The sequence below is a fragment of the Saccopteryx bilineata genome, chromosome 2, assembly GCF_036850765.1.
Source record: "Saccopteryx bilineata isolate mSacBil1 chromosome 2, mSacBil1_pri_phased_curated, whole genome shotgun sequence".
NCBI lineage: Eukaryota > Metazoa > Chordata > Mammalia > Chiroptera > Emballonuridae > Saccopteryx > Saccopteryx bilineata.
In genome coordinates this window covers 379,101,005-379,126,248 of record NC_089491.1, presented here as the reverse complement: position 1 = coordinate 379,126,248, position 25,244 = coordinate 379,101,005, and the positions used below count along the sequence as shown (strand labels likewise).

The 25,244-nt window shown below is 57.9% G+C and overlaps 2 protein-coding genes across 11 annotated transcripts in view; both read right to left on the bottom strand.

Annotated features, from left to right (window-relative positions):
- Nucleotides 1–398, bottom strand: part of ABCC3 (ATP binding cassette subfamily C member 3) — a 47,921-nt gene extending 47,523 nt beyond the window's left edge. For both annotated transcript variants that reach the window (XM_066263963.1, XM_066263964.1), the window contains exon 1: nt 234–398. In XM_066263963.1, the coding sequence (XP_066120060.1) occupies nt 234–278 (45 nt within the window). In that variant the 5' untranslated portion in view covers nt 279–398. The remainder of the gene's footprint in view (nt 1–233) is intronic.
- A 6,300-nt stretch (nt 399–6,698) lies between these two features.
- The window catches only part of CACNA1G (calcium voltage-gated channel subunit alpha1 G), a 65,645-nt gene continuing 47,099 nt past the window's right edge, over nt 6,699–25,244 (bottom strand). For 4 of the 9 annotated variants that reach the window (XM_066263961.1, XM_066263962.1, XM_066263956.1 and 1 more), the window contains 11 exons: nt 25,024–25,077; nt 19,706–19,857; nt 18,902–19,011; nt 17,852–17,985; nt 17,490–17,560; nt 17,284–17,362; nt 17,071–17,192; nt 16,386–16,739; nt 11,542–11,719; nt 11,061–11,230; nt 6,699–9,942 (listed from right to left, as the gene is read on the bottom strand). In XM_066263961.1, coding sequence (XP_066120058.1) covers nt 9,208–9,942; nt 11,061–11,230; nt 11,542–11,719; nt 16,386–16,739; nt 17,071–17,192; nt 17,284–17,362; nt 17,490–17,560; nt 17,852–17,985; nt 18,902–19,011; nt 19,706–19,857; nt 25,024–25,077 — 2,159 coding nt within the window. In that variant the 3' untranslated portion in view covers nt 6,699–9,207. Of the gene's footprint in view, nt 9,943–11,060; nt 11,231–11,541; nt 11,720–13,449; nt 13,585–15,529; nt 15,674–16,385; nt 16,740–17,070; nt 17,193–17,283; nt 17,363–17,489; nt 17,561–17,851; nt 17,986–18,901; nt 19,012–19,705; nt 19,858–25,023; nt 25,078–25,244 lie in introns of all 9 variants that reach the window. The other 5 variants (XM_066263959.1, XM_066263953.1, XM_066263954.1 and 2 more) reach the window with 2 other exon arrangements.

Sequence of the window (25,244 nt, the reverse complement as noted above, 5' to 3'; positions counted from 1 at the left end):
AAGCAGGGGCAACTTCTGATTCCCGGACACCACCCCCTGTGCCCGGGGCAGCCCAGTGCCTCGAGCCCTCAGCTCCTCCATTTGGCGGGAAGGGCGGGGCAGGTCCCAGATGCCGCGAGGGACCCGGCTCTGGGCGGCGAGGTCAGACCGGCCCCGTCCCGTCGTCACATGACCTCCCCGGTGCCTCTCCGGGCCCGTCGGTGCGCGCCCTCCGTCCCGGGACACGTCCTTACCCAGAACTTGGAGCCGAGCTCCCCGGAGCCGCACAGGGTGTCCATGGGGCTGAGGCGCCGCAGCGAGGAAGGAGAGCGGGTCCGACCCAGGCTGGGACGCAGCGGGCGCCGGGGCCTCCTCCGCCCCGCGCTCCGCCCCGGCCCGCCCCCAGCCGAGCCCTGCCCGCAGGCTCTTTGGGTCTAACTCTGGTGCCCCGGCGACAGTAACAGAACTTTGCTGAAGCTTTTGCTCTGGGCAGGACTTCGGGACAGCGGTGGTGGTGGTGGTGGTGGTGGTGGTGTGTGTGTGTGTGTGTGTCACTGACACAGTGACCTCCCTAGAGTGGCCACTGGGCAGCGTCGGACACTTGCTACTCCAGATACTGAGTCCGATTGGACCGGAACAGGGTCTGTTTCCAAGGGACTCCCACCCGCTCCCACCGCGCCCGGATCTGCGGCGGGCTGATGACTCACTGAGACCGAGAGGGACCTAGCAAGACTTTCTCTGGGAATAGATCCTTGGAAAGGTCATGTTCATCTCTAGAGCTCAGTCTCCCTATTTGTACCTCGAAAAGAGCTTCCCAGACAATCCGGATGGCTGTCTCTCCCAACAAGTTTCCGGAGAACTGGTAGCCACCACGCGTAATGTGCATGTGTGTGAACGTGTACGGGAGGAGAGGGGGACGGCAGGAGGCAGATGGCGGCTTCCTAGGATTCCCTTAACTTGCTGCCTTCCTGAGGTCCCGTGGCTCCCTGATCTTGTGGGTGTCGCTTGACATCACTCTAAGTGTTCCCTTTTACTTCTATAAAACAGGGGTAATCACAGTATCTACCTCCTAGGGTTACTTTGAGGTTTAAATGGGAAAAGTATGTAAAATATCAAGCCTGCTGCAGGCACAATTACTAGGCACCCAGCACGTGTTACTTTCCCTCCACTTCAGCCTGATCAGGGTGGAGGATGGGCAGATGAGGGCCCAGGAGGAGCCCCACACTCCCACTCGCCTCCTAAGGCTGAGTCTCCACATTCCCCACCTTTAAAACGGGTTTGTAGTCAGTAGCCCTGTTCTGCTTGCCCTGGCTTGGCCATGCTGGGATCCCTCCCTCCCTTCCCCAGTCACCCTCTCTTTCCTAACAGGATCCCAGAAAGCCAATTCAGCTTCCCTCCTTGGGGTTGAGAGGGAATCCTCCCTCCTCACCCCAGCCCTTTCTCCAGCGCATCTCTCCCCTGACTTCGGCTCCGCAACCTCCCTGTCTTCAGGGTCTGCCCTGGTTCACCCTGACGATCCCCTTCCTGGCACTTCTTCTCAAGAGAATGTGTTTGCCTCCTTGGCTGCTCCCTGGCGTTAGCAGATGTCAGCAAGACAGCACCGCCTGTCCTGGGCAGACCGGAAGTCACCAGAGGAAGTGTCCTGGGTCATGGGCTATCAGGACAGAGATCTCAGCTGACTGAGGCTGGAGTAGGGTGGGAAGTCCCCCCCAGGGCCTCTTCTCTCTACTGGGATAGTTCTTTCAGCCCTTTGCCTGCCCCCTCCCTTCCACTCACCCCTCACATCTCCCCCCCAACTCCCGAGCCAAAGACTTTACAGAGGTTTCACACTCTTGTCACAATGTGCCTTGAGTTATAGTATTTAGTTGTGAAGAGTCTGTCTCCCCTGACACTCTGAGAGGTCCCCAAGGGCGGGAATCTACTGAGTCACCTACAATCCCCCTTCGTGCCTTGGGCAGTGTCTTTTGTATGCTGTGTGACCTCAACAAACTCCTCATGCCTCTGTGACTCAGTTTCTTCAGCAACGTGAACAAGACTCCATCTAAGATCTCTTTCAGCTCTGGTGAACTAGGCTTCTATGCTTTGAACAACTAAGAACCATCTTTGAACCCTTCCCTTAACCCCAGTCTTGGTTTCATCAGCACTTCCTGCCCCTGAGTTTTCACCTTGGTCTACCCACCAGCCTCTCCTATCTCTCTCTCCTTTCCTGTTCCTTCACTAAGGCACCGTAGAAACCATGAAGCTGGCTGGGGCTTAGGGCCATTCAAAAGGTGAGCTTCCCAAGCAATCCTCGTTGATATGGTGAGTGCAGGACCAGCCCCAGGTTCATACTCATAAGACATTAGCCTAAGAGCTGGCCAGTTTGCAGCCTTGAGGCTGCAGCACCATCTCCTTTGGCCCCAGTCTTCTTGTGTGGCCATTGGAGAGCCCCTCTCCGAGATCACGGTGGGAGCCGTTGGCAATCCCCACCTTCTCCTGTCTCTCTGGAGGCATTGAGGGTTCACACTTCCTAGCCCCTCGTGGAATGTGGCTCCTTCCACATGGCCCTTGAATAATAGTCACAGTGTTTCTAGGACTTTATGGCTTTGGTTTTTACCAGAGCAAGGAAACTGAGGCCTTGAGATGTATTATCGTGGCAGAGGCACGATGCTCCCCACAGCTCCTGAGTGCTGGCTGTTACCATGCCGTCTCCTTGGCAGGAGGCATTCCCTGTATCCTTAGCTGTTGCGTTCATGCCCCTGGCCCACCTTCAAGGTTACTTGGGCTACTCTCCCTACTATGCCTTACCTCCCTTTCTGCACCTCAAAGACTCTATTCATTCTTGAAGATTTCACTCAAGCCCCACCCTCTAAAACCTTCCCTAAACCTCTCTCCCCCAACCCTGGGCTAAGGGACCCAGTCCTCTCTCCCTGTGTTGTATTCACTGATTGTCTTGCTTACCTCCCCCAGAAGACAGTGGACCCATTAAGGATTAAGAACCAAGCCTTGTCTATCGCTGTATCCTCAGCACCTAGGACAATGCCTGGCAGAGTCGGTCTCTTCAGGAAATATTTGTTGACTGACTAAAGTTATATCATAGGCAGTTAGATAGACATGAGCAGAGTAGGAACAATTGGCCAGGCACAGAAGGTCAGAAAACCCTGGATGCCTAGCAATGGGCAAAACTGAGAAAACAACTATTGTGGGACCTCGTCTCCAGGGTGACCTATTCTTCCTTAGCATATTGCTGGTCCTGAGGTTTAGACCTCCCCTGGCATGTTGCTAGTCATGCATGCCTTAGAGGAGAAACAAAGGGGCCAGAGAAAGGCCTCACAGACTCCCATACAAACCCTTGTATGACCACTCCCTTAAACATGAAACCCTCAAGACAATGGAGTTCTGACCTGCATCAAATAATCTTAGAAACAAAGCCTACGGTCTGTTGATCATGAGAAAGAGTTTTGGTCAAACAAGGATAACGTCTAGGCCCTAGTTGTGTTTGAGCTTCAGACCCGGAAAAGCAGCAAGGTGATGCCCTGGTTGACATTAGGACCAGCTATGATGACTAATGATCCCTTGCCCCGGTATCACCAATCAGTGGAGACCATGACCTTGAAGAAACACACTTGGAAAACTAATGAATATTCCGTTGAGATCCTCCCCTGAGTCCTCCAGATAAAAACCCTTTGGACAATGACCCAGCTCCCTCCACACCAGCCTCTCGCCCCAGCCCTTTCTTTTCCTCGGGAGTGCTCTCTGGAGTACACCATGCCTTTCCCCCTTTCCCTCCCCCGTCCATTTTTTTGGCCTTTCTTTCCCCTCGGCTCCAAGGTTCCTCTTTTGCCTCTATAACTTGTTTCCTGAGTCCATGCAACCCAGCTGGCTCACCTCTACCTCTGTGACTTTCCAAATAAACTTTTGCTTGTATTTGAATCTTGTATCTGAATTCTTACTTAGCTAAACTCAAGGACTGCGATCTAATATCTGGTGCTGTTTGCTGTTAACATAAGTATCTCGTGTCCTAAGACGAGGTCATAGGTAGCGAGGCCACTCTAGCATGAGGCACAGTCCCAGCAGTGGGCACTGTCCACTCTGCATTTCAGTGTTTAGAACCAAGGTGTTTCCAGCTGGAGGCTCCTAAGAGGAGCAATAAAGACCTGTGGGATGCCCTGGCCGGTTGGCTCAGTGGTAGAGCGTCGGCCTAGCGTGCGGAGGACCCGGGTTCGATTCCCGGCCAGGGCACAAAGGAGAAGCGCCCATTTGCTTCTCCACCCCTCCGCCGCGCTTTCCTCTCTGTCTCTCTCTTCCCCTCCCGCAGCCAAGGCTCCATTGGAGCAAAGATGGCCCGGGCGCTGGGGATGGCTCTGTGGCCTCTGCCTCAGGCGCTAGAGTGGCTCTGGTCGCAACATGGCGACGCCCAGGAGGGGCAGAGCGTCGCCCCCTGGTGGGCAGAGCGTAGCCCCTGGTGGGCGTGCCGGGTGGATCCCGGTCGGGTGCATGCGGGAGTCTGTCTGACTGTCTCTCCCTGTTTCCAGCTTCAGAAAAGTCAAAAAAAAAAAAAAAAAAAAGACCTGTGGGTTGGGCTGCAGCAAAGAGAGGGACTGCACCTCCCCCAGCTGGGTGCCCCAGCCCAGCCCCCTTCCCCAGCAGACTGGAGCTCCCAGCAGGAGAGACAGAGCACGTGCTGTGCCTCCCCTGCCAGCGAGGATCCCAGGGGAAGCCAGCATTGGGGATTTCCTGGCCAGGAGATGGAAAGATAAAATGATTGCAAGGTACAGGTCTGAGCAGGAATGACAGCAGAGAGGACAAGAAAGCAGAGGAAGGCGGGGACAGGGAGACCCAGGGATAGGAAATGCTGCAAAGGAGAGTCAGGTGGGAACTGACAAGAGGGGGGAGGGGGAGGGACAGCAAAGACAGGCTGCTAGCTCTCCTCTCCACTCACTGCCTGATTCCTTCTAGCCTGTGTCTCCTTGAAGGCTCGGAGCACCCCCGAACAGGCCTCCCCTTTCTCTGCTGTTTCCCCCAGGCCCCAGCCTGGTGTGGGCTGCCCCGGTCCCACTCATGACCTCAGTCGGGCTGCCTTTCTGCTCCCAACCTGCCCTCGATCGGATTTGACATGCATGTAAGCACTGGTTGCTATGCCCAATTCAGGAATTTTCAAGACAAGAATTAATTAGCTCTGTGGGCCACAGTCAGCAGTTTCCAAACCTGGGACACATAGTTTCACAGAATTCTCCCCTGGTCATTCACTAGAGCTGCCACCACCTTGCTCTGCCTTGCTGTGCGCCCCCCCCCCCCCCCCCCCCCCCGCAGGGTACCAGCCAACAACTAAACTCACTTAAAGAGTTAATTCCCCTCCTGGCTGTCTTGAGTTAGTCCTGGTGCACTGGCCTTAGGCAGGGATCCCTGGGTGCCCAGGGCTAAGCACTCTGGTGGCTGGGCTTCCCCGCACCCAGACAAGTCCTTCACTGGGCCCTGTGAGCCGGTTTCCTCCATGGTGGGGAGGGGGTATGCAGAGCACCTGTCCATTGAAGGTGGACATCAGTGTTGGTGTCCTCTCCCTGGCTTGGTCCCGCTGCAGAGGGGAAACTGGGTGGGTGATACCAGGTGGAAGTAGCTTGTGCTGCGTCTGGTGTCTGATGCCCCACCTGGCACTGCCGCCGCCACCAGCCCCACAGGTTGGGCCGCGCAGCTGGCCCAGGAGAGCTGACAGGAGGCCATGGGGCACTAGGCTGCGGTGTGATGGGTGGGGACTAGGAGTGGGGATGCAAGGAAAGGTTGTTTGGAAAGTGGGAGAGGTCTGGGTGGGGCAGGGGGAGAGGACAGGAAGGGACACAGCGGGGGTGGGGGAGTGAGGGGGAGGCGCTCTGGGGTTGAGGGCAGCATTACATCAGGGAGAGGTGGTTCCTGGGAAAGCCGGTGACCACAGAGCCAGCTTTGGCCAGCCCTCGGACAATCACCTTAGGGGTACCTTGTCTTGTGGCCGAACCTCTTTCCCATGCCAGATGGAGGGCTGTGGGCTTGTGTGAGCCTCTGAGTATGCCAAGTGGGGAGTTTGCGTGTACATTTCTGTGAACACGAATGTTGCTGCTTTGGAAAAGGCCACCCTGGCGAGTCATTTCGCACCATGCCCCAACCCCCCACAGAGAAGCAGCTGGGAAAGTGTGAAGCCAAGGGACTCTGGGTTGGCTAGACCTAGGGTCAAAATCTCAACTCTGCCATTTCCTGGCTGTGTGACCTTGGGCAGATCACTTAACCTCCCTGAGTCTGTAGCCTCATGTGAAAATGAGAGCAATGGTACATCCCTTGCTAGGGTGTTGTGAGGATGAAACCAGAGACTGCAGATGAGCCTCAGATTTGTTTTTAGCACCAGCTCAGCTCACTCCTCTTCCCAGTTCCCCTACCCCCAGACAGACCTTTTCCTGGAGTCTGGGGGCAGAGGAGGCAGAAGCAGCTAAGCCTGAGGTGGGGGCCTGCAGCTGTTGACACAATTTCCTCTAAACCCCCAAGAAGAAGGCTGAGGGCAGAAGCGCCAGGGTAGATGTTCTTACCTCCACAGCACCCCCCCTCCCCGAAGAGCTTGGACCTTCCCCACCCCCAGCCTCCTCAGACCCCTCCACTCCCTACCCCAGGTATCCTGGCGCAGAATTAAAACCACCCAGACAAGCATCGTGAGGTTAGCATCATTGTTATTATTGCTACTGTTAATAAGATTCAGCAGTGTCATAATTTCCATTTTAAAACCCTTTTAAGGGGACACAACAGTTTCCAGCATTGATAAAGACTTTACATTGTTCGGGGGAGATGCCACAATTCCCTCCACCCCCGGGTATGGGTATCCACTTTGGCTCTGGAGGGGTCCTGGGCTGGGAGGGAGGGGACAGGGTGGCAGCTCAGCTCTCTGGCTTTATTGTGACCCTGAGTCTTCCAACCATTAGAAGAAAAAAAGGCCCCAGAACTCCCTCCCCGTATCCCCCAGCCTTACAAAGGAATAGACAGCTACAGAAATCTACAAAAATATAAAAGCTTAATCTGCAGGCCTAGGTGACAAAACTCTAGGAATTTTGTACAGTTTTAAGAAAAAAAAAGAAAAAGAAAAAGAAAGCAGCTTCTATAAGCACCCCTTCCCTCCCCACCCAAGGAGGACAGAGAAAAAAAGATTCGACATTATTGCAGGTATTTGGATCAAACCCCAAAGGATCAAACTAGGTGTTTGCTTCAAGGAGTAGTACCATTTCTGTCCAGGTTAGGAAACGCCAGGTGGGAAAAAGGCCCCAGGTTCATTGCCCAGCTGTCTGCCTACTCTCCCCCCGCCCCGGGGGTCCCAGGTTCAGAGGGACAGGGGCTGTGAGTGAGGGCTGCCAGCTGCTATTGAGATTTCAAGAATCCTGGGGTTTGAAGGTGCGGGCATGTTCAAGGAGGCGGGGTGGGGGTGGATGTGTGTGGGTGGCCGCAGGGATCAGGCTGGTTGAGCCCGTGGTCGGTGCCTGTGGCGCCGCCTTTTGGCACCAAGATTTCAGACAAGAAAATATTGTCTGTGGTAGCACCAGAAAGGAGGTTCTGGGCCACCCTGCCAGCCCCTCCTCCTCGCCCTCTCTTCCTTTTCCTCCGGCACCCCTCCTTCCTCCGCTGGCACCCCAGGGGCAGGCAGGGGAAGCTGCCACACACACCTTGTGGTTATTCACTCATCACTCCCGGGGCGGGGGTGGCTCCCCACTCAGCAGCCTAGCTTTCCTGGCCCTTCGATTCTACGGGGAGGTCACCTCTGGACACCTGCCCCTGGCCCCTTGATCTTGGAAGGCAGCTGCCCTCTCTGTTTAATCAGCTTTAATTCCACTGCCTGACCTGATGGGCCAGTGCTCACAGCACTGGTCAGCACCTCACCCCCCCCCTCCCCAAGTGGGAGACTGAAGCCCAGACCACTCAGGTCATCCCTGCGGGGGCCTGGGAAAGGACACCGGAAGCACTGCCTCCCCCACCCCCGCCCCACCTACCCTTGATCAGATCTCAGCGCCTGAAGCTGCCTCTCCCAGCCTCAGTTGGCCCCATTAACCAAAACAGCTTCATTATGCCAATTTCCTGCTTTCATTACGCGGCTGATAGCTGTCAGCAGAAATAAGAGTTAATCTGGAATTACATTTATAGAGCTGCCTGGCTCAGAAGAAGCGATAAAGCTTTGATAAAAGCTGGAGTAGATGCCCCGCCTGCCCAGCCTTCCCCCACACAAGGGGCTTCTCCCCTCCTTTCTTGCTTCTGGGGGGTGAGGCTGGAAGGTTGCAGTACCCCAGGGAGAGGCATTTGGGTTCTCGGTCCCTCAGACACGGACACACACACACACACACACACACACACGCTCATACACACACACACACACCTACCTATACACACACAAACTCATCCACGCTCACACCACAGGCAGAGGCAGCTTTGACCCCTGCCTTCCCCACGGCCCACTCTCCGTCCCCAGGAGTCTCTCCAGTGCCATCTGGAAACGCCTCACTGTCCCTTGTGCTTTTTTACTCTGGACCGTGATTAACTTTATTTTGGAAAATTACTTTATTATATAGATATAGATATAGATATGTATGTATGTATATATAAAAAGGTTCCATTTCATTTGTAAAATCTTTTTTTCTTTTTCTCTTTTTTTTTTTTTCCTACAGAAAATGATGACGAGGTTCAAGGAGAAAATAAGTTACATTACAGTTTCCAAAATGGTTCTCGCTCTCCGCTGAAGATGGGCCACCATCAGGGCTCTTAATGCACGCGCGGTCCCAGCTTGTGCTTTGCAAGAAGAGGGGGATATAACTAGACTGGTTATTTTAGGTTAAAATAGCCAAGAGACAGACGCCTTCGCCTCAAAAATATTCTGAGACACATAAAAGTAGAAGGAAACAAGTCTCTTCAGTCACAAAATGTCGTACATCCCGCATATACTAGATTCAATTAATTTAATAAAATAGAATATACATAGAGATTCTGCACAAACGTATTGCTTTCTCCCAACAGCTCCTGGTGTTGGGAGCCTCAGCTACACCGGGCCGCTCTCTGTCCGCCTGGAGCCAGGGTGCTCAGGGCTGCTGCTTCCGGCTCTCTGCAAATCCTGCTGTTGCCAGTGCCCAGTGCCACTGAGGCAGGGAGGAGCCCCTCCTTGGTGTCCACATGGAACTTTTGTCGGGAATATAGCCCAGAAGGAGGAGCTAGGATTTGGCACCCAGTGGAGAAAGGAGTGGGAGAGTAGGGCAGGACTCAGGGGTCCAGGTCTGCCGGGTCAGAGGATAAACCGGAGACTCCCAGCATGTCTTTCTTTGGGGAGGGTGAGGCAGCCATGCTGTCAGGGGGGCCAGAGGCCGAGAGATCCTTGGAGTCGCTGGATGGAGCCCTCCGCCGAAGGCAGATGCCTGGGCTGGGTGGGGGACGAGTGCCCTGACTCTCTGGGGGGTCTACAGAGATACTGGGCGGACTAAGTTTTTTCTTGGGCCGGCTCCCAAGACCCCCAAGAGGCTGTTCCCCGAGGCCAGAGGGGCCGGGGCCCAGGTGGGCCTGGGAGCCACTGTCCAGGCAGCTGACAGCTATAGAGTGCCTCCTCTGCTCCTCCAGCCAGGACGCGGGCCTGCGCGGGCAGCTCTGGGCCTCCACGCTGTAGCACTTCTTCAGATCCCGCGGGGATGGGGGCCCCTCCTGGCCGCCGGCCGGCAGGAGGTCTCCTGAAATCCAGCTCAGCTCCGTGTCCAGCTCTAAGCTGCTTCTGGTCTCTGGTGGGCTTGTGCCCCAGGTGGGCTCCAAGCCTGGGCAGGGGGCTGGCAGGTGCGTGTGCTTCGAGATCTTGCTCTGGCTGCGGGAGTGCTGCTGCAGTGGGGCGCCCAGACGGCCCCAGAAGGAGGAGGTCCGGGCCAGAGGCGGGGAGAGCCCCCTCGCCTCGGGCAGCAGGCTTTCCCTGCTGCCCAGGCCCTGCGCATCCAGGGACTCGGTCCTTATTGCTGCCTGTACAGGGTGGGGGGAGGACTCAGCTTGGGGACTTCCTCTCTCCCATGAAATGGCCCACCAGTCAAGCCAGATGGAGCCCCCGCCCCCTCCAGGGAGCTGCAGAACCATCCTAACCAGGGGTACCAACATGTGCTCTTGTTGGGAGACGGAGGCCAGGTGCATCCTGCCCTCCACGCACCCTCTACACCCCCCAAGCCCACAATTCCCAGCCCACGGGACACAAAAGAACACTGGGCTGTCTCTGCCCCCAGCCGCTCCTTCCCGCCTCCCGCCTCTGTGTGGGCTCTTTGGCTTAAGCACCCCTTAACTTGATGGGCTCAGGTCCTCTGTCACGTAGTGCCTGACAATCTCTACCCTCAAACAAAATGGATCCCTTCCTCTTCTTTGCTCCCTGCTGCACCAGGCACATGAGCATTTCAGTGCTGTGACCTGTCACTGCAAAGACCTGCCAGGGTATATGTCTCTTCTATCAGACCCCGAGCTCCCGAGGGCAGCAGCTGTCTCATTTGTCTGTGTCCCCAGAGCCTGGCACACAGAGGTTGCTCAGTGAATATTTAAAGAATGGATGAGGACTGCGCCTGTTTCCCCAAGTGGGTGGGACTGAGCAGATTCTCACGTGGCCATGCTCACACATAAGGGCTGTGAGCTTGTCGCTGGGGGGCAGACAAACTTCACCTGGCTACATGAGCCTCTGCTCTGTGCCCCTGGAGTGTGAGCTCTGGAAGGTGGGCCCCGGGCTTGGTCAAAGATCGAGACACCTAAAATGTGCCTCGTGCCCCTTAGCTAGGTCTGGAAGTACAGAGAATAGGGAGGCAGCTCTGGGTTGGGGAAAGGAAGTTAGAGACTTGGGCTCTATCTCCAACTTGTCACGTGTCCTGGGCAACCTTAGCCCCCTCTGGTCTCCGGGCCTCCTCAGTGGAACAAAGGAGCGGGTGCACACTCCAAGAGGGCACGGCCCGCTTCTGCCCTGTCTGGCACTGTGTCCTGGTACCTAGCCTGGCACATCACTGGCTCACAGTAAATGGTAGCTGGGAGAATGAAAGCGGCAGCCCTGGTTATCGCCGACCAGCGAGGTGGCGCCCAGGCCCACGCCCCACCTGTCCACATCTGCTCACCTGGCGCCTGAGCGGCCTCTGAGCCAGAGGAGAGCGGCCCGGCGGGGGCAGTCTGGGGACGGCGCCCCAAGCGGGGGCGCCGTGGGGCTGGAGCAGACGGGGCGCATCTTTGGGAAGCTGCAGGATGTAGCTGGTGTCTGCTGGCTGGGAGTGGACAGACAAGATGGACCCTGGGGGGAGGGGGGGAGCAGAGTGAGGAGGAAAGAGAAGAGCTGAAGCCTCAATCAGTCCGGCTCCCCCCTGAGCCCCCTCCCTCTCTCTCTCCCTCTTCCATCGGGGCCTCCGCCCTTAGCACACAACCCTCACCCTGGTTTGAAAGCCACCTCCCTCAGGCAGGGGCTGGGTGCCCCCTTTCAGGCCGGGGACTCCTCAGATGTAGGAGAGACCTCTTTTGCTGCCTCAGTTTCCCCCCAGGTCAGGCCTGAGCCTAGTGGAGGTCCCTGGTGTGGGGGGCCAAGCTGGCCTGCCCCAGCCCTGGTACCTGACTGAGCTTTGGGGAGTCCCCAGCCCCTGTGCCCCAGGGGCCCCTCAGCAGTGCCTCCATCCCGGCACATGTAGCTGTCGTTGGGCAGAGAGTGCGTCCGGCTGACCCCAGACTTCCGCACAGTTAGCAGGGCTGGTCCTAGCATAACAGGCACCCCCTCTGGGTGGGGCGCCATCTGCAAAAGAAACAGGGGAGAGGTGGGAAAAAGAGGGGGCATGCAGATTGGGTAACTGAGGCGGAACTGGACGACAGAAACCAAAAGCCCCCCCTGCCCCCCACCGCCCAAGGCCCTGGCCCCCATCCCCTTCTCGGACAAGGTGGTAATGGGATGAGAGTGGTCAGGCAGAGGGGCAGACACACGGGGGAGCCCTCCACACACAGGGAGGAAGAAGGTGGGAGGGGGCCCTGGCCCCAGAAAATCGTCCACATTGCAAAGCCTGGAGCTTCCCAGTGGGGATGGAGGGGTGAGCAGGTGTCCAAGGAGGGAGAGCAGCCCCCAGCCCCCAGCCCGCTGCCCTGCAGGAGGTTTAGGAGCTCACTGTCAAGGCCCCACTGAGAGGGGCTGAAGAACCAGAATGGAGGCTTAAATCTAATAGCATCTCCCAAATCCCCCATGCTGGGGCTACAGGGGGGGATGACTAGGGAATGGGGCAGGATGCTCCCAGTAACCAGGGGACTTGGAAGCTGGGGACTGCCTGCAGAGAAGGAGCTATGTCACCATTCTTTAAGGCGGCCTCAGCACCCAGTACTGGGCGTGGCCTGAGCTAATATGGGGTGAATGACAGATGAATACTAGGGGATGTCACCGCTGGCTTACCCACCTGTCTCCCCCTTCCTCCTCTAATTACACAGTGGGGGTGGGCTGGCTAGCCCAGGTGGGAGGTGGGGTGGGGGCAGGGCCTGGGAACTATGGACTCAGGTCCTCCCTTAGTGGACAGACTGGGGGTTAAGGTGGGTTTTAAAAATCTATTTCAAAGAAAGGCAGTAATCAGCCTTTGACGCCAGCCAGAGGGAGATGAGGTTTGCTCCCAAGAGATTTCTCCTCCATCACCCAGTCTGTTCCTAGTTCTCGGGGAGGCCGTGGGGTACCCACATGGACCCAGCCAGCTGGAAGGGCTGCGCTGATCGAAAGGCAGTCTGGAACCTCTGCCTCGCCTCTCAGCCCAGGTTCTTATTTTGCACCCACCCCAAGACCCCCAGGGACCCCCAGCCTGTGATCAACACAGGCCCGCTGTGAGGAGAAGGGAGAAGGAAGGGAGGAGGGGGCTGCTCAGTCAGATGGGACCCAGGACCAGTGGTTGGGCAAGGGTGGAGAAGCTGTCAAAACACAAAGAAGCCCCCAGGACGCAGGGACACACAGGGACAGTGACAGAGGAGACAGGGACAACCGCCCAGGTGGAAAAGGGCAAGCTGGTGGCAGCAGAGATGTGGCTTTCACCCACTACATGGTGGCAGATGGTGGAGGGGGGGGCAGGTGGGAAGGAGGGGGCAGGAAGGGGAGGGCTGGCGTGCACAGGGCTCCAAACTCAGACACTGATTCTGCATCCAGGCAGGCCCTTGGGTCAGCTGCCTGATTCTGCATCCAGGCAGGCCCTTGGGTCAGCTGCCTGATGCCACCTCTGGTTTGGGATGTGTCATTCCTGGGGATCTGGTTTAAGCCTTTCACAACTGCTGCCCCTGGGCCCTTCCCCGGGGAGGCCCCTGTTTAATTTTATCTGATTTCTTTGTCCACAGTGGGGGAGCTAAAAGACCTAGCAAAGCCCAGGGCACGCAGTGGCAGCGCCTGCTGGTTGTGCCTCTGTGTGGGGGTCTGGTGGCAGAGAGAGAGGAGAGGAAGGACCTGGAGCCCTGTGGCCAGCCCCGCCCTGGGGAGGCCAGGGGAGCAGGAAGGGGCTGGGCATGTACATTGCTCTCCAGGGCACTAAGTAAGAGTGTGTGAGTGTCATCAGGCAAAGAGTCATCCGTCAGAGCTAGAGAGCAGGATGGTTCAGACACAATCTCTGACGTCAGAGACAGAGCCTCCATCTCAGCTAGAGGGATCTAGACAGGGAGAGAGATGATCAGGCGTAAGAAACCAGGACAGCGCGCACCCTCGTGGGCGCGCACACGCACACACATGCAACACGCGCGCGCACGTACACAGAGCCCCTCGCCCCCTTTTCACAAAGCACGGGGTAAAAAAGGCCTCCCTTTTCTCTCCCCACCCTTTCCCAAGTAAACTGACATCTCCTCCCCTCCCCCCACTTCAAACCCCCGCTCAGATCAGAGAGGCTGCGGCAGGCACCACAGAGCCGAGCAAACACCGCCAAAGCAGGAGACACAGACACGTAGTCTACAGATACCCCAGGAACCTAACAGCCCCCTCCCACACCACCACCACCACCCTGGGAGGGAGCGGGATGGGGGAGGGCTCTGACTCTCGGAGAGATACCAGAAAATTAGAAAAAAAAAAAAGGCCAGCAAAGCGCCTCTCTACTCTCGGCACCGACAGAGCGGTGTGGGGGTGCCAGGGACAGAGCCGCCAAACTGATGACTGTTTTCTGCCTATTTTCTCCGCTTCCAAAAGCCTGGCAGGACTTGGCCAGCCCCCAGATCCTGGCTTCTCCCCTTCCGGGCCCTCCTCCGCCTGCGGCAGCGGCAGTGCACCCACCCTCTCCTGTTTGGGTTCTAGGAGAGGCCAGACTGAATGGGACGCACCTGGTGGGCACCCCCTGGCTGTTTCACCTGGGACCTGCAGGGGGCGTCAGAGCCCACAGGATCCCAGGGGAGAGCGGGGCCTTCCCTCCCCGAGGGGCTGGCTGCTTCAATCCCTTCTCATCACAACCACTTCTCTCCCAGCACCCCTCCCCAGAAGCTTCCTTCAGGGTGGGAAGGATTCGCTCTCTCTCTGATTGCCCTAGGAGGTCATGGCCAGGTTCGGGGGGCGGGGGGCCTATAGTCTATCGGAGACTGAATCCTGACTAGAGTTAGGACCTCCTGGAGGCCATGCCCCTTCCTAGGTGAAGATCACTGTACATGTCTCTGGATCAGGCTACAGGTGTCCCAGACACTGGGAGCCTGCCTGTCTACCCCTTCACCCCGCAGGGCCTGTGGAACTGCAGGTGATTCTAGCACCAGCTGATACCGGTCTCCCTGCCTGCACTCCAGGTCCACCGCAGGCCCGGCCCCAGGAGAGGGATGGTGGGCTGCTCTGCCACGTGGCACGGGCCAAGGGCAGCAAGACGAGTCACAAAGGGAGAAGAGCAGGACCCCAGAAAGCAGATCCATGTCCAGATGGGACTGGGGGAAGGGGCTGGGCTTGGGGACAAAGCTGAGTCTTATGTCACTGAAGTCCCCAGAATCCGCTCCCAGCTAGAGCGTTCCACTCCTTCTCAGGACCAGGTCAGAACCCACTGGCTCCTGACGGCACCCATCATGCCCTGCGGGTTCCAGGGCTCTAAAGGCCTCCAAACACTCAAAACCATGTCAACTCAATAAATTAAAAAAAAATAAAACCTCCAACAGAGGACTGGGGGAGTAGTTGCTGGGTTCAGAGAGGAAGCGGACTGTGGCCTAAGACATGTCCCTGCATGGATCCCCTTGCCACCTGCACCTGCACTGTCCCCAGAGGCCTCTCTCTCCTAATCTGGCTCCTCTCTTCCTCCACTCCCTAAGGTCCCACTGCCACCTGCTCCTCTGCTCCGTCCTCTTCTCTCTCGGGTTCTTTCCTACCAATGCCCTCTCCAAACCCTGTCTCCAAACCCATCCTCTCACTTGGAAGTCCATTCTCAGTGTCCCTGCCTTCCAATATGTGTTTCAGAGATTGCTGCCAGGCTGAGGGACACCAGGGCGCCTCCTGCCAAGCCCGAAGCTCAGTTGAGGCCCCGAGGCTGGTCTTCCTCCCGCTACCCAGTGAGCAGGAAACACCCCACCTCCCCGAAAGCAGGCACAGCATGGCACGGCTTGGCAGGGTCAGGGGTGGGAGGCACAGCACGGGCACAGTAACCTGTGGGTCGGAGTCGCCCAGGCTGCTGGCTGGAGGGAAGGCAGAGGGCTGGCCCCCTGGGCCTGCCAGCTCGTCCATCAGCTTCAGCTCCCCCTCCAGGGAGCCCTGGATCAGCAGGGATATGGTGTCAAACAGCTGTCTGTCCTGGGAAGGACCAGCCCATAGGGGGAGCCGGAGAGTCAGGGAGCGAGGGTCAGAGGGGCAGTCACGGGAAGTGTTGTGGCAGGGGTTTGACCAGAGACACAGAGGGAGAAAGAGGAGGTCACACACACAAACACACAAATACACACACACCCCACACACAAACACACACGTGTGTGTGCACACACAGCAACAGAGAGAGAGAGAAAAAGGAGGGATGGGGATGGTGGGGAAGAGAGGGGGGTGGGAGAGAAAGGGGAGATGGGAGATGGAGGATAAGAGCCCACAGGGAGAGGAAGAAGGGAAGAGAAGATCAGGGAAAAGGATCAAGCGATGGAATCAGTAGGTTGAGGGTGGGAAGGAAAGAGGTTTGGTAATGGGGCAAGGGTAAGAAAGAAACAGGAAGGAAACAGAAAACTTAGCCTTGAACCTGAGAGCCAGGAAGGGGAGGCCAGGCCTGGCTGGAGGCTCAGGGGACGCTGGAGCCAGGACATACGTGGCCTTGGGCGGTGCGTGTGGGCCGCTGTCTCTAGGGGTGGGCAGGGGATGCTGGCCCCTCCACATCCAGGCAGACACAGCAGAAGGGCCCAGGGGAAGCTCCAGGCTCTGCCGGGCTGCCTGCTCCCTACCCGCCACCCACCACGCGCTGGCTGGCCCTCTGTCCCACCTGTCTCCGTCCCCACCCCCCTGACAGCAGCCGTGGGTGTGTCCTCACCGTGGGGTGCTCCAGGGAGTAGTGAGAGGCTGCTCCAGTGTGGGTCACGGCACGGGGGGTCCCAGGCTTGGGGCTGTCCGGGCCGTTGGGGCCCTCAGCCCCAGGCCAGAGGTAGGGGCTGCCCAGTGGCGAGTGGGGCTGCGGGCTGAGCGTCTTCATCTCGAGCTCGAGCTCCGCCTCCAGCTCGGCCTCCTCCTTGGCCTCCTTGTTGCTCTCCTCCAGGTGCTTCATCAGCACGGCGATCACCACGTTGACCAGCACGAACTGAGCCGTCAGCACGAAGGACACGAAGTAGATGGGGGAGATGACAGTGTTGTAGCAGGTGGACTCCTGGTCGCAGTCCCGGAGGGTGTCCTGGGAGAGGCAGGTTAGGGGGGTGAGGCTGGGGGGGGGGACAGCGTGGGAAATCGGGTCGCTGGTGTCACAGAGCATTGGAGGAGGAGAAGGAAGGGCAGGAGGCGGGCGCTCCGGTGTCCCGGGGGGCAGGAGAGCGTTAGGCACTGGCCCGGGAGTGGGAGTCAGAGTGTGTCCTGGGAAGAGGGAGTTCCAGAGTGCTCTGGCATGGGGGACAGGTGGGCACGTGCTTTTGTTCACATCATGCCAAGGAATCTTGGCTAAAGAAGTAAGGCTGTCTCCTGGAGGCCCGAACCAGCCCTGGGGGACCTCCACAGCGGGGGGCTCTCACCTTCATGATGCCGTTCCAGTTGTCACCTGTGGAGACCCGGAAGAGGGTCAGGAAGGCCATGCCAAAGTTTCGGAAGGTGGCATGCCGGCCCAGGCCCTCGCAGGGGTGGGTCTCGTCACACTCTGGAGGAGCGAAGGGCAGAGGGGCTCGAGTGAGTGCAGGCGGCCCTGGGCCCCCAGCTGTGGCTCCTCCGCCCTCCCCACCCCCACTCACCCAGGTCTCCAAAGAGCTCCACGCCCAGAGCTGCAAAGATGAAAAACAACAACATGAAGAGCAGTCCCAGGTTCCCCACCTGGAAGAGAGGAGGAGGAATGGAAAAGGTGCCGCTGGCTCTCCAGCCTGCTCCCCGGAGCCCCCGACCCTGCGGAGAGCCCCCCGGCCCTGACGACCCCTCCTGCCCTCGCCCTCCGCCCAGCTACCTGGGGCAGGGCCTGCATCACGGTGTCCAGCAGCGCCCGCATGCCCACAGCCATCTTCAGCAGCTTTAGCACTGCGGAAAGGACAAAGTCGTGAGCTGGCCCCTCTGGGTCCCGGGTCACGTAGCTGGTTAAGCCGGGGCCACGGCCAGAGCAGGCCGGATGGGCAAACCAGGCCAGCCAGGCTGCCATGGCTCCTCTGCCACCCTCAGCCCAGCCCCTGTGTCCCCCTTTGCTGGAGAAAGACCCTCAGGGACCCACACCCACCCAGTCCCTGGCCAGTCACCACACTGACCCCTGCCATCTCCCCCGGGGCCAGTCACCCGGGGAGGGTGACTATGGCGGGCAACCAGCTGGGCACTGACCGCGGGCGATGCGCAGCACCCTCATGATGCGGATGATGGTGGGGTTGATGGGCAGCGAGGCATTGACCTCGATCTCCTCCAGCGTGATGCCCATGATGGACAGCAGCACAATGGCCAGGTCCAGCTGGTTCCACCTGGAAAGCCCGGGACACAGATCCCTGAGTGTGGGGGCACTGAGGAGGAGGAGGAGGCTGTTTGCTATGTGCCAAGCATTGTTTTAAAGGCTTTACAAACAGGAACTCTTTTTTTTGTGTGTGTGTGTGACAGAGACAGAGAGACAGAGAGAGGGACCGATGGGGACAGATAGGAAGGGAGAGAGATGAGAAGCATCAACTGTTCATTGCGGCATCTTAGTTGTTCATTGATTACTTTCTCATATGTGCCTTGAGTGTGCACATATGAGAGCAGAGCAAGTGACCCCTTGCTCAAGCCAGCAACCTTGGGCTCAAGCCAGTGACCTTGGGCTCAAGTCCGTGACCTTTGGGCTCAAGCTAGTGACCATGGGGTCATGTCTATGATCCCAGGCTCAAGCCATTGACCCCACGATCAAGCTGGTGAGCCCTTACTCAAGCCAAATGAGCCCACACTCAAGCCAGCGATCTCAGGGTTTCGAACCTGGGTCCTCTGCGTCCCAGTCCGCCGCTCTATCCACTGTGCCACAGTCTGGTCAGGCAACAGGAACTCTTTATAACTCTGTGATGTGAACACTGTTATCTTCCATTTTACAGATAAGGACACTGAGGCACAGAGTCATTAAGTAACTTACCCAAGGTCACCAGTTTCTAAAGGGTGGAGCCAGGATTTGAATCTGGCTCTAGACTCCCTGCTCTTAAGCCCCAGTCTAGGCCACATCAATAACATCAATTTCCAGCTGCCAGTGTCCCCCTGGCCCTGTCTTGTCAAATTCCCATCTCCCAGGGCCTGGGTGTCACCCCACCCCACCGTCAGTCCTCAGGAGGTCCTAGAGGAGAGGCTGAACCTCGGAACTCAGGAGAGGTCTTCAGGCACTAGATCTGCCCCCACTCCCACACACACCCTCCTCTCTGTTACCTGTCCTGGAAGAACCGACGGAAGCCAAAGGCCACGAGTTTGAAAACTGACTCCAAGACAAAGATGACAGTGAAGATGTAGTTGCAGATCTTCAGAGCCTCGTCCAGAATCTGAAAGGAATGGGGCCTGATGGGTAAATCCAGGGATGACACCTGCCCTTCCCCATCATACCTCCCAGATCTGGGAGAGAGGGTGAGTCTGAGAGGACCTTTCTTCTCTGTGCCCGCCACGATGGCTGACCACAGGTTACCACTCTAGGACAGAGCAGGGTCCTCACTCACATGCATGACCCAGACTCTGTGCTAAAGGGTCTCTCTCCTTGAGGGATGGTACGGAGACCACAAGACAAATGTGCTGGAAGGCACAGAGTGCAAGAGCTGGAAGGGGACTTGTGCACGACCAATTCATGTCCCTAGTTTACAGATGGGAAGACTGAGGCCTGGAGGGCAGCCGATGGAGACTGACTTGAGAAGTGGCAAGACCACTGGTGAGTTCTGGAGCTGGACATTCACTAGCATCCACACTCTAGGAGGGCTGATACCAGTCTGCCTTCCTTACCCTCAGAGGTTTGGAGCCCAGCACGGGGTAGGTACTCGGTAAGTATGTGCTGGGTGAAGAATCCAGATTCTCTGCTTCCAAGCTATAGTGACCTTGGTCAAGTCAACTAACCTCTCTAAGGCTCAGTGTCCTCCTCCGTAAAGCCAAGATGAGAGCCACCTCCGAGGGTAGTGAAAGGGATACAAAGGAAGCCATGCAGAGTGCCCAGCTCAGGCTGGGCCCACAGGGCCAGTCACTCGCTCCTACCTGGGGCTGCTGGTAGTGCTCCATGGCCATGGTGACCACATTTAGCCCAATGACACCCGTGATGAAGAGGTCCAGGTAGTGGCTGGTGCACAAGTGGTGGACGAGGAGCCGGAAGCGGGAGTAGTCCGAGTAGTAGGGTTTGCACTGGGCTTCTGGCAGGGTTGGGAGGAGAGCAGAGCAGCCGTCGGGGCCTGAGCCCAGTGCCTGCTCCACCCACCGTCCATCACAGCCACCAGCCTCTAACACCCGAGCTGAAACATTCCAGTACCGTCAGCACCCTGCCCTCCACTGACTTCCTTTTTGGGGAGTGGGGGAAGCTCTCTTGGCATCGCCCCACCAAGCATCTGTTCTACTGGCTACAGTCGGGTGCAGAAGGGGTCAGGACATGCAGAGCTCCCCACCCACATTAGACACCAGGTGAGCCCCCGCTCCAAGGCAGCCTCCGAAGTCCACCAGCCCCCGCCCCCCCTCCCCGTCACGCCCTCGACTCGGTGTTCCGCAGCCGGGCCAGATCCATACGACGAAAAACAACCGGTCTTATCAGGCTCAGAGGAAACTCCATCAACGGAGAGGTGAAAGCTCTTGCTCCCTCACCAAGCTCAGCCCTTGAGGGGAGCAGAGGAGATTACACAGAGCTGGGATTTGAAGATCAGACCGGAGATTGGAAATTGGACATCTTGGCAGGCTGCACTGACTCCGCAGAGGGCCTGTGGGGCGGGGGCGGGGGCCTACGCCTCGTGCACCCTCACGGGCGGGAGGGCAGAGGAGAAGCCACAGGGCTCTGCTCTGTCCGACTCCTCTGGGAGGGCCCCCCTGGAAGGACTCACCCAGTTTCTAATGAGGCAATGCCCAGCCTGCCCCTGGGTATCAGGGCAGCTTTAGACTGCAGGCTGGGCTGAAAGTGCTGTCTGAGATCCGTCAGAGGCATAATACTTCTCTTGTAATTAGGGAATCACTTAGTTATGAACATCATGGTGCCAGGAAGTTGGCCTGCTAAGCAGGCAGAATGCATCCGAAGGCAAGACATTGCAGGGGGCACCCCCTCCAGGTGCTGAGGGAAGGCCAGGCCAAATTGGGGATACATGTCACCCAGGGGTGGTTGACAGATTGGTCTCCCAGGCAGCCACAAAGAAAAAAGAGGCTCCCCACGGGAGGCTTGGGCAGCCTCAGGTCCCAGACAGCCTTCCCCCTCAGGAAGTCTAGGGCGCAAGCCAGCTAGCAAAGGCTGCAGCCTCTGAGGCCTGTGCCAGGGGTAGCTGGCTCAGGGGCAGCAGGAAGCTTTGGGCCTAGGCCAGTTCATATAGAATTGTCCATTCCCATGCAGAGGACTATTGAACAGAGAGGTAAACTGAGGCAGGGAGTGGCCTGGGTGGGCCCCCACCAAAGGCCGAAGGAAGAAGAGTGCCCAAGAGCTGTGTGTTCAGCCTCGCCCGGATGCCACCCTCCAGCATCAGGCTCGAGGTGTGGATCACCAAGAGGCAGCAGTCCGGGGTATTCCGGCACACCGTCACGTGTGTTAGCCATCGTTTTGCTTTCTGATATGGGCCCGTCAGCTGTGGCTTTGTTTGCTCAGGTAGCCCTCCTGGCCCCCAGGAGGGTGGCCTAGGACAGGGGACCATAGGCCGCAGGTCATCCACAGGCCAATCGTGGAGGGTGGACCCAGCGAGGGGGCCTCTTCCTTCCTTCCTTCAGTACCCACGAGAACCAGAGGGCGCTAGCCGCCCGTGTTGCCTTAGCAGCTGGAACTCTTTCTCTGCATTAATCTCCATAAGTGCCGAGAGCACCCGATCCCATTATGCTAAAATATGAATGGAGAATTAACTAAAATGTTTGAATACAATTAGGTTAGAGAAAGCAGCGCGTTATTAGCCCCGTTATTAGCTGAGACAATGCAGAGGAGAGGTTGGGAAAGTGCCCCTCTCCCCTCTCGCCCCAGTTTGACCGGAGGGGCAGCCCCAGACCCAATTAAGCCTCTGCCCCTACCTCTGCCTTCTGGCCAGGGACCCCTCCTCCAGGCAGCCCAGAGAGAAAGTGGGGGCAGGACGCCTGAGGCAGGGCATCTGCTCACAGCTACTGGTCCAGTCCCCGGCCCCCGGGGTCTGTACAGATGCTGTTCCGCCCCTGCCCTGACCCCGCCCCCGAGGTCTGTACAGATGCTGTTCGGCCCCTGCCCTGACCCCAGACCAGTAGGTGCGGAGGCTGTTAGGATCCCCCATTAGAGCCCAGGTCCAAAGTGTACCAGGGCCAATCTGACCAGCACCTCCTCGGCCAACCCCTTTGTTTTACCGAGGGAGAGAACAAGGCCAGCAGAAAGCAAATCATCCACCCACTGCAAGGCCACGACAGAGCTAGGGCCTGACCTCCCGGCTCGAGTGTCTCACCTGCTGCCAGGTCGGTCTAGACACAGAGACTTCGGGCTTCGCCCCAGAGGGTGCCCTTGAAGAATCTGCCTGAAGGCCCTTGATGTCAGGCTCTGGATAATGCCGCCCCCTTTCTGCTCCCCAGTCCTTGGTTCTCTAGGCAGGACCTGGGCTTACAGCAGAACTAGACACCCCCACCCCCACCACGCCCGGAGAAGGGCGGAGCCTTGGGTAGATCTGCTTCTCCGATTGCTCTGGTCACTGCCCAGGAGGGGCCTGAACCAGTGGTCCCTGGCATGTTGGCAGCCCTGGCCCCATCTCCCTACCTCTCAACAGTATGAGCTGCTTTAGGCAGAGAAAAGACCAGAGTCAGACAGTGGGGAGAAGGGCAGTCCAGGACGGCCCAGCCCCCGGTCAGGGGCGAGGACACAGGGGAGGTGCAGGGAGCGTGGGACCCTGTGAGTGAAGGCAGCAGGCACAGTGAGTTAGTAGGGGCCATTAGGAGCCCGAGGCACAGCCAGGGCAGACAGTTGGCAAAGGAGGAGAGTGGCAGGGAGTCGGCGGAAGGCAGAGACACCGGCCCCCGTGGCAGAGGTCACACCATCAGCTGCCGTGGCCAAGTGGGGAAAGAGAGGGCACGTGAAGTCAGGTGTCACACACAGGCGGTGGTGGGAGGAGCACTGGTGCTGAAGGCTAAGCGGTCACTTGGGGCTAAGCTGATTGCTCAGGCTGGACCCAGGTGTCCAGTCAGGTCCGCCCCCCCGACAACCAAAGCATTTTCCCTCTGCCTTTCCCTGGGGCCTGGCCGACTCCCTCCCGCTGGGCACAGCACTGGGTGGGCAGGGCACTAGCCAGGAGGTGTGTTGCATGTTTAATTTCTGCAACCCCAGACTAGGGGGATGTGAACCCATCCCTGTGACACTGTTGTGACAGGCCACCGCAGCAGCATCGCCAGCTCCTGGAAGCTGACTGGAAATGCAAGATGCTTACCGCCTACCCCAGTCCGCACCATGAGGATTTCTAGGCGGGCCTCAGGAACCTGTGTTTTAATAGGCTCTCTGGGTAATTGTTACGCACACGGAGATCTGAAAAGCTCTGCTATAGATCACACAGGACGGCAGGTCCGGAAATGAGGGATGTGGCATGGTCTCAGCCCCTCTTCGGGGTCTCCGAGAGCTCATGACCAGTGGGAAGATGAAACACTATTGTAATCAGTGTACACACCTGCGTGTGCCAACAGGAGCATGTCTGAGTGTCCCCAGAATGGGGGTACAAGCATGAGTAACAAGAGGGTGAAGCACCAAGTGGGCACGTTGGGAAGAGTTCTTAGGGGCCCCGAGAGACTGCACGTGCCGGTTCGTGGTGGGGAAGCTCGTGCGGCCCCGCCCTATGCTAGGGTGGCATTTGGGGGTGAGCGTGTATGTGTGGACCCTTCAGTCTACAGGCCAGGTGACCCCACAGGGAAAAGCTGAAGGCCACTTTCTCCCACCTCCTCTTCAGCCCCTAACACATCAGGAGTTCACAGAACAAGCTGACGCAGAGATGTGGGACCCGGGCAGTCCAGACCCAAACCAGCCGGAGGTGCCCGAGCCCCAGAGAGACAGCCTCTCAACGCCAAACACCAGAGCTCGCACCACGGGGACTGCAGACGTCCAGCTACCCAGGGCCTCAGGGATGACCTCCCAAACAGTGGCTCAGGGGGTCCTCCTTGGGTGGGTCCCTGAGCTCCCATAGGTCAGACAGCCCAACACCCGCGGGGCAGCGTCTGCCGGGGTCTGGTTTCTGCGGGAGTGCGGAATAGCAAAGAAGGGTACAGCCCAGGGTCCCAGCCTCCAGCCCCACACAGCCAGCAGCCTGACCAGGCAGCTACAGAGGGGTTCTTCCATTCTTCTCACGATCTCTAACAGCTTAAAAGAAACCATACATCTATGCTTGTGCTAAGATCCCACAGGCAAATTTAATGGCAAAATGGTCTCTCTCTGTTTTTTGGGGGAGCTTTTGGGCCATCATTTAGTGTGAAACCTTCTGAAGCCCGGAAGCTCTGATTAGCAATTACATGTGCCTTTAATTAGCCAAAACAGTGAAACAAAGTCATTATTGAAGTGCTCTTCACTTCAAAGACAGTCTTTTCAAACGTGCGGTTTGTTGGAAACGATAAGGGGGACCCTTGGGGATGGACAGGTTGGGAACCACACGGTAGAGACACCGGAGCATGTTAACGAGGTCCCACAATCCTGTCCCAAATTCTCAGGACCTCAGAACCTCCGTCTGAGGGCGACCTTGGGAGAAGCAGGGGCCTGAGGACCAAGGGTGGGCAGGACCAGGAAGGCCTTCCCAGAGACATAGCTGTCAAAGAGAAGGCCCAACTCACTTCCCAATCTTTGGTTTTGGGGAGAAGCTTATGGCTAACTCAGGCCTTCGATTCCCAATCTCTGCTGTGCGTAGCGATGACGCGGCCACCGCGATTACTGGACTATTAACGAGTCTGTTCAATTATTCATGGTTACATTTTTAAAACAAATCCTTCCCCTCTCTGCTCCTCTCATCCTGCCCACTTGATCAAAGTCTGCCCTTTAGACAAAAGGGGGCAGGAGAGATTTGCAGCTCTAATAACCCCACGGTGTGACCTGCGGGAAGGAGCAGGAGTGGCAAGAGCCAGCAGGGGCTGGGGAGCTCAGGCCGGGGAAGCCTTGGAAGAGAAGGTGGGCCCTTTAGGAGGTGTCTGAGGGGGGGGTGTGCCGAGACCCTCATCTCCCATCCGGAGAATCACAGGTCTATGGGATGACACAGCCCAGCAACCCTGAGATCCTCACCCCCTTGCCCTGAGAGGACAGAATCAATGAGCCACAGAGAGGGAGCAAAGAGGACATCTCGGCACGCCTGAGGCGGGCCTGGGGACACGCAGGACCTGACCACCCCCGGGCCAAGCCCTGAAACCCACAACCCCAGACGCAGTACCTGGCGCAGCGCTGGCTGAGCTGCCGGAAGCAATTACATCGTCCAGCATTAGATCTAAAAGAACGAAACACGACATTGGTCACTGCCAGGACCAGGTGGGCTGGGCAGGGTCCCCTCAGCAGCTCGCTCCCCCTGGGCTCCAGCCGTCACTCTGCCTGTGAATGGGGTGCTCTGAGCACTGACGGCTGGTTCTGGAGGTTCCGTCCCCAGCTCTCGGCACA